This window comes from Chiroxiphia lanceolata, chromosome Z, assembly GCF_009829145.1.
Source record: "Chiroxiphia lanceolata isolate bChiLan1 chromosome Z, bChiLan1.pri, whole genome shotgun sequence".
In the NCBI taxonomy this organism is placed as follows: Eukaryota; Metazoa; Chordata; class Aves; order Passeriformes; family Pipridae; genus Chiroxiphia; species Chiroxiphia lanceolata.
In genome coordinates, this window is record NC_045671.1 from 383,583 (window position 1) to 391,090 (window position 7,508).

The window sequence follows — 7,508 nt, forward strand, 5'->3', positions numbered from 1 at the left end:
AGCCAAAGGAAGGTACTTGGCTGTTCCACTGCCTTACTTCTCCCAGTTCACGTGTGCTAACACATTCCAGCGAAGCACTCACTTGGAGAGTTATGTCAAAACAAGAACCAGCCCATGAGAACTCTTCTGACCGTGGAAGAAGCAAGCAGGACAAGCAGGGCTTAGAAGTAAACATCTGCTTCTGAAGGACTGATAAAGGCAGATAAAGGCTTTTTGTTTTCCTGCATGGAATTGCTGTCACTCCTCCTCAAGCCCTGTATCTGTACCCGTTTCAGATGGAAGGACTCCAGACACATGAGGGAAAACAAACCTACCCTTTCATGTGCTCTGCCGAGGTGGGGGGGACCAGAGAAACACACAGACTTTTTTTACTTTCTAAATAAGATTTATCTTGTAACTCTGGCTTTAGGACACCTGCAGCCGGGGCACAGCATTTTCCACAGAAAGACCAAGCTGCCTAGAAATCCTTGCTGTAATGAAAGGATACTTTTTGGAGTAAAGCTGAGCAATTGTAAACACTCAAACCAGAGTCATTTTGGGGAAGCTGAACAGCCTAATGATGGCAAAAAACCAGAATACTCTGGGGCAGCTCCAAGACAGGTCCTATCTCCAGACCACTCAAACCCCTAATTTTTGTCAGGTACAAGAACAACTTAAAGCTTTCCAGCCTAGCAAGGACAAATAATCCTCCTCCCTTTCCAATACTTTTCCAATTAATATTCTCTGTGCATGAAGTTTTCTCTTGTTTCTGGATCATAAGTATGGTCTTACATGCTCAATTTTTATTCTTTTATTTAATTGTTAACCTTTGAAGAACCACCCAACTTTTCCTCTTTGACACCTACCCTCCCATTCATCCAGTTCTTCCAAATTGCTGAACCACAAGTCCAACGACTTTATACACTTGCTTTAGCTGTATCAGCCCTGTCTTTTCTGCTTTATTAAATTCCTACCCTTTGCCTTCAAATCCCATGTAATTGCCTATACTTACAATATCTAACTCCTTGCTTTTGGTCAAACAACTACTCAACTTCAGCTTCCCTCAGCAGCGAATCTATTGAAGGAAACAGGAAACCCCCCAGCTCTAATTTTCATCTCCCTATGGCATTCATGTTCTTGGGACCACAGTCCTTTACCTTCCCTAAACTCTTTGTATTGTTTTTCCCTCAGTTTGTGGTTGTGGACTCTTTAGGGGTGAGACCTTTTCTTTTGTATGTTCCTCTGAGCAAACCAGTGTTCTTTTCAGTCCTGTGAAGCCAGAGACACAGCTTCTCAGGGTCTGGCACACGGCAGTGTCTTGGTTCTGGTACAGCCATACACAGCTATTATTACAGTTACACTACTCCAAAGCAAAATTCCAAAAGTCTGGAATAATTACTCTATGTCCAAACAAGAGTAATGATGCCTAAATTAGATCAGGCTCATTCTGGAACAAAATGCCTACACAGGGAGCAATACCAGCCTAACTAGCATAAAAGCATACTTTTCCTTTAAAGTTTCTGTATTGTTATGCCAAGAAACTTCATCAGGTAGAGAAGACTTAAGTGATTCAATCAGAATTACAATAACATATATCCTAACATTGGGCAAACTTCAGCCTAATAGGCAGAATATGAGCAGTTCATGAGCTATTCAACAAATATTAGTAGTTATGACTGACTTACACTTCCAATCATTTACCCTGAAAGCCAAGCACTGTAAAGACAGGCAGAGCAATGTGCTAACCTAACCACAAACCCTTCTTCAGGAAACAGGAACCACATCTCAAATCACAGCCTCGCCTGCTCTGACACCCTCAGCAGGCGAGGGGCACGAGCAAGAGGCCACTTCACCCGCAGCCCCCGATGGCTCTGGCACTCCTAAGTGTGAGCTTCCTTTGCCCTAGGGAAGGGCACACGGCTTGCTACTGCTGCAAAACCCAAACACCTGCTTCCAGAAATCACAGAAATTCCTTTCATAATAGGCATAGTAATTCTCATCCTAAGAATTTTTGATTTCTTAGGATAAAGGTCTCATTTACCATCCATAGCATCAATAAGGTCATGCCAGGCCTAATGTGTCTCCACATCTTTGTGAAGTATGGGGTGTTTCACGGTGAAAATTTATACAAAGCAACTTACTCTTTCAATATTATACACCAAATCTATCTGCCTTCAAAAAAAGAGGAAAATCCAATTTGCTTCCATGCACAAGACTCAGTGAGTAAAGACTTAATCCAAAATTTTGACAGCCAAAATAGTACTACTGTAGTTTATGACTCCTTAGGAGCCTCATCTTGTAGTCCAACCCATCAATGAACTGGGTATCTCAAGTTCTCTTTGGGTAGGAGAAAACAGGCAGGGAAAGAGAAGGGGAAGCCTCTGGAGTCTAAACCACCTCTAGCACAGCTTGGAAAAGAACCACACACAGCTGGTTCAAAGTTCAGGATGTTCAGCCTTTGGCTGGAAAAAAGACCAGGGATGTTTCAGCCCATGAGCTCCCTCCCCAGAGCATGGAGCTGAACAGGCCATGCCCAGCTCAGCTGGCCACAGGGAAACTACCTGGATGTATCCAGAGATCCAGGTTAGGGGCTGGGCCTAGACACTTCCCCAGTTCCTCCTAAAATGGAATTGAATTCCTGAAAAACAAGGAAATCCACACACCATTCTTTTTGCACTCTACTTAAATTATAAACATGCCTTAATTTTGTACTTCCGTATGTAAAACAGGCTGTGACAATAACACGGGAATAATTCAGATGTACAGCCACAATGGACAGAATTGTAAGATTCCAGAATTAATGCAGATTTGAATCCCATTCTCAGTGGCACAGCCTTCCCGCCCCTTTGCTGTAAGGTGTTTCTTTGTGAAGGGGGTGGCAACTGTGGCAGCTGCAGCCAGTCTGAGCCACAGCTCTCCCAGCCAGGCAGTGCCCAACAGGGCAACAACAAGACCCCAAAACGTCAGGGTCAAGTTTGGGTTTTTCTGAACACGCATTCCTGGCTCTCTGTGTGCATATTTATATTTTAACACACAGTCATATGATTAAGAAAACAACAGTTAGTTAATTCACTCCAAAGGGGCTTGGAATGTGATAAATCCTTACCCTCCTTCTGGAGATCAGATACCTGAGACCAGCCTCAACGCAAAATGAGATCCTGGGTGCTGATACAGAGGACCAGCCCTCCAGCATCAGCAGCATTTTCTGCTGGAAAGCTGGCCTGCGTGCAAAATCCCAATCTCCTGGTGAAGAGCATTTACAGAGATTATTAGACTGAAAAAATTCAACTCACCAAGAACACTGCAGACTCCAGCATCTAGTCAGGTTTCTCATCTTACAGCCTACAAAAATCCCTGCAAATTCAAAATCTTCGTTGCTAAAAATAAAAATTTGTAGTACAGATAGCGTTCAAAAACCCAAACAAAACAGATCCATAGAATGTTGTATCAATTCAAGAACTCACAATTTTAAAGCTGCTTACTATTCTGCTAGAGAGAAAAAACCCTAAAAGGTGCTCTCATGTAACAGATGAGTTTTAGCTGACACTTGGAAAAGAACACACGTCCTATCATCAAGAGATACCGCTCCTCTCATGCAACAAGAACTCCTGTTTGCCAGCACCGCTCTGCAACAGACGTCCACAGTCAAATACAGACCCTCTGCATCCCAGTGCTGAAGGACAGAAGCAGAAATCAGCACAGTGATCTGCCAGGCATTTTGCTCCATCACAGGCTGTTCACTGCCCTACCAAACCTGAGAAACAACACACCACAACTGCAGGAAAACCCACAAACCCAGAATTTCAGGCTAAACGTTAGCACGTTATTTTCGCTTTTCTACAATTAATAGCTCAACACCTTATGTAATGTACTGCAGTCAGGAACAAAAAGGTTTCCTTGTATTGTCACTGGGATGCAGGCACCCTGCCTATCATCAGCCAGCTCACAACTTACCCAATATCCACAACCTCTCAAGGCTTTTAGGACTGTCTATCTGCTGAGCACAGAGGAGAGGACACTCATTTCACACCACAACAGAGTACTTTCAATGTTCTGCCTCCATATTATCTTGATTGTAGACTACCCAACCAGCTAACACAGCTAGGACTGGGTAGATTTTTTAAAAATCACACTGGTTATGATTCTAGAGTTGCTGATTTCCTGTTATAGGAAGTAACAGTTCTAGCAAAGAATCCCCAAGGCAAAATGTTCAGTGATCCACTGTGTAAGCTCTAACAGCCTTTGTTCTTCCCTTTGCTAGATTCATTACTGCTTCCTCCTCTCTCCCCCTCTCCCTCTCTCTGAATCCTTCCGCTTTCACTGTAAGATACAAATGCCAGCTCGAATCTAAGTACACATTTATTTTTCAGATGAGAAAAAAACCCCACAGACCCCTGTCCATTATCCATTGCTTTGAGTTAAAAGCAGTCACCCCTCAGGAGCTGATGCACTGCCCATCCGGTTTCCTCTTCTGATTTCATTACTGCACAGTATTATAATTCATGCCACTGATAATGCGCTGGAGCTCCATCCAACCCCCCAAAATACATCTTTCCACTTGGCTGCTGCAAAATCCTCCCCGGGTTACAACAGTCTAAGAAAAGCCACCCATACTATTTATTTTTGTACGGCTTTTTTCTCTCTAGGAGATATTAAGTACATGCTTAACACTGAAGACCTTAATTCAAAACCAAGTGTTGGGTCACTCGGATGTGGCCAAACAATAACCTGTAAATAATCAGACAGCAAATTCTGCATGTGAGTCTGTAACACAGCACAGAACAGCTCGCTGCCACAATTGGTCCACAATTTATGATTGTCACTCAGAGGCCTATTCCATATCACTGCATTGTGAAAAAAAATGTATATCTGGATATATTTCAATGAAAATAGTGTATTTAGCCACGATATCAGTAAGTCTTTAAAAATAAGAGCTTTAATCCTATTAAAGCTGGAGGACCTTAATAGCATTTCTTCAGTAACACTTAAACAATTGTCTCCTTCCTAATGTGCCAAGTGTGCAATGAGGAGTCAGATTTACTTCTCACACACATGTACCTACACGCTATTGTTATAATCAGCACAAACCACCACGTCTCACCTTGTGAACCTTGACCTTTTGAAAGATTTTTTTAGCCGGTGCTCAGTTACTGCCACAGCCGCATTACCTCTGCAAACACCAAAGGGTTAAAGGCAGCCCCAATCAATAGGCCTACAAGGAAAAAAAAAGGGAAAACCAGTATGCCTTACAGCATCTTTGCAATGCTTTTATGCACAATTCTACAACAATACTGTTTCCTTTTGGCCTTACAGAAAGGCACAGCAACCCCCCCCTTAACGTCCCCTAAAGAAGCAAACCACAAGACAGCACCCTGTAAATAAAACCGCATGCAAAGCAGCATCCTCAGTCACAAGCATAACTACAATTACAAATCATTCAATCCATTTTATGTAGTTTAGTTTTAAAATAGACTGCATAACCAGTGTCCCACCCTTGCAAAGCAAAAATATTTTAATAAGGGTCATAAATCTCAGCTCTTGCCCATTCCTTAAGCATAAAAAGGCACGAAAAGCCAAAGTAATCTCAGTTACTGCAAATATGTACATTTACATACAGAACCCTTTATGACTACGTTAGCCACATACCAGTGCTGTGTGTCTAAAGTGTGCATTCACATACTGTTTTGGGATGGTATCTTTCTGCAAGCTCCTCTGCTTTTGGCTGCCATGAAGGGAGGAAGCTCTCCCAGTGTAGTAGCTCAGTGACTGCATTGTGTTCAGGAGCTGATCTGCCTCAAACCAGTTCCAGCCGGTTCTGGTCACCCTACATAAAAAGCTATGGCAACCCTCGCTGAGTTGCCAACAAGTCCCTGAAAATCGCAGGGGCTGTTTTTTGTGTGGCGTGGGGCCGGCGCAGCCCTGTGCCCCGGCTCCCCTCCTGCCCGGCCCACGCAGCCCCTGCTCCCCAGAGCCCCCCGCACGCTCCCTTCCTCGCCTCCCCCACTTACCTCCCACAACCTGGCTGAGAGCTGGGAGTGTGTGCGTGCCTGTCTGTAGCTAACAAAGAGACCGCAATAAAAATCCTCATAGGATCTCTCTTGCAGCACCAGGCAGGCTCGGCCACAGCCCTGGGAGACAGGCTGCTAACCCGGGCTGCTCCCCCTCTGCTCCCACAGCACGAGGGGTGGCTGCTCACACACGTCACATCTGCCCCCTCATGCCCACGGCCGAGGGGTGCCTGAGCGAGGGCTTCTCCCGTCCGCCCTCCCCACTCCTCGCTGCATCTGGGGCCGCCCGAGTGGCATTTTCTGAGCTCTGGGCAGCATCACTAGACAGAGTACCCGCACGCGCGCCTCCCTCCCCTCAAGAAATCCATTTCCGCAGCAGCAAGATGCCTGCAAAATAGTTCCTTTGCCCCCTCCTCGCAGTACCGAGTCGGCCGCTGCGCTGATTTTTTTTTTTTCTTTTGCTATTCGAGTATGCTAGAGGCCCTAAGAACCAGCGAGCTGCAGCCCCGCGGCTGGGCAGCCCCCCCGGCCGGCACCCCCCGGCTGGGGAGGCCCGGGCAGGCTCTGCGCGGCTCCCACCCCGCAGAGACCGTGCGGACCGAGCCGCCTGCTCGGCCCTGCGCCTCTGGGGCGATGCCCGGCCAGGGGCTCGGCTCCCCGCGGTGCCCAGGCCGCTCCGGGGGTCCGCACCCACCTGTGCCCGTGGCCGCTCTGCTCCTGCCCGCTCCCCTTCACCTCGGCCACGCTGGGCCTTCCTCCTGCATGGCTGACAGGCACACAGACCGAGACAGCAGCCACCCCGCTCCTCCTGGCTACTCACCCTTGCTCTGGGAACACCAGTAACCACCTCCGCCTACGCGCCGAGCCCCCTCCTCTCGGGGGCTGCGGGAGATGCTGCTCTGCAGGGCTCCCTCCGGGCGGGTGGGCAACCCCGGCCAGCCCCTCTGCCCTGGGCTGCACCTGCAACTGAGCAGAGGTCTCGGGCACAACCCTGCACACCTTCTCCGCATCCCTCATCCCCACCCCGTTCTGGGGAGAACCACCATGTTCTTCCGCTGCCTCGGCCCGTCTTCCCCGCACAGGCGGCCGCGGCCGGCCCTCCCTCGGCCCCTCGGCCCGGGGGGCCGCTCCCTCCTCCGGGCCGCCGCGGCCACGGGCACCTCCCCGCGGGCCCGCTCGCTCCCGGCCCCTGCCCGAGCGGGTCCTGCGAGCCCCGGGGACGCTCGGGGAGAGGAGGCCGCGGCCCCTCCGGCGACGGGGAGAGCGATCCGCCCCCGCCCGGCCGGCCCGGAGCCGCCGGCCCGGGCAGCCCCGGCGCGGGTGCCCGCGGGGCTGCGGCCGCCGCCGGGCCGGGAGGAAGCGACCCCACCGCATGCAACCTCCGGTCCCCATGCGACACACCTGCTGCGGCCGGAGCCGGCGGGCTCGGGCAGGGCTACGGCCCGCGGCGCGGCCCGGCCCCGCGACGGAGGAACATAATGGCAGGAGGCTGCGGGGCTGGGCGGTGGGGGTGGGGGTGCT

At 49.3% G+C, this 7,508-nt stretch overlaps 1 protein-coding gene across 1 annotated transcript in view; it reads right to left on the reverse strand.

Moving 5' to 3' along the window:
• ZNF532 (zinc finger protein 532) overlaps nt 1-7,464 on the reverse strand; it is a 29,349-nt gene extending 21,885 nt beyond the window's left edge. The window contains 5 exon segments of the mRNA XM_032675513.1: nt 6,808-6,852; nt 6,855-6,989; nt 6,992-7,109; nt 7,111-7,388; nt 7,455-7,464. Coding sequence (XP_032531404.1) covers nt 6,808-6,852; nt 6,855-6,989; nt 6,992-7,109; nt 7,111-7,388; nt 7,455-7,464 — 586 coding nt within the window.
• Between the last annotated feature and the right edge of the window lie 44 nt (nt 7,465-7,508).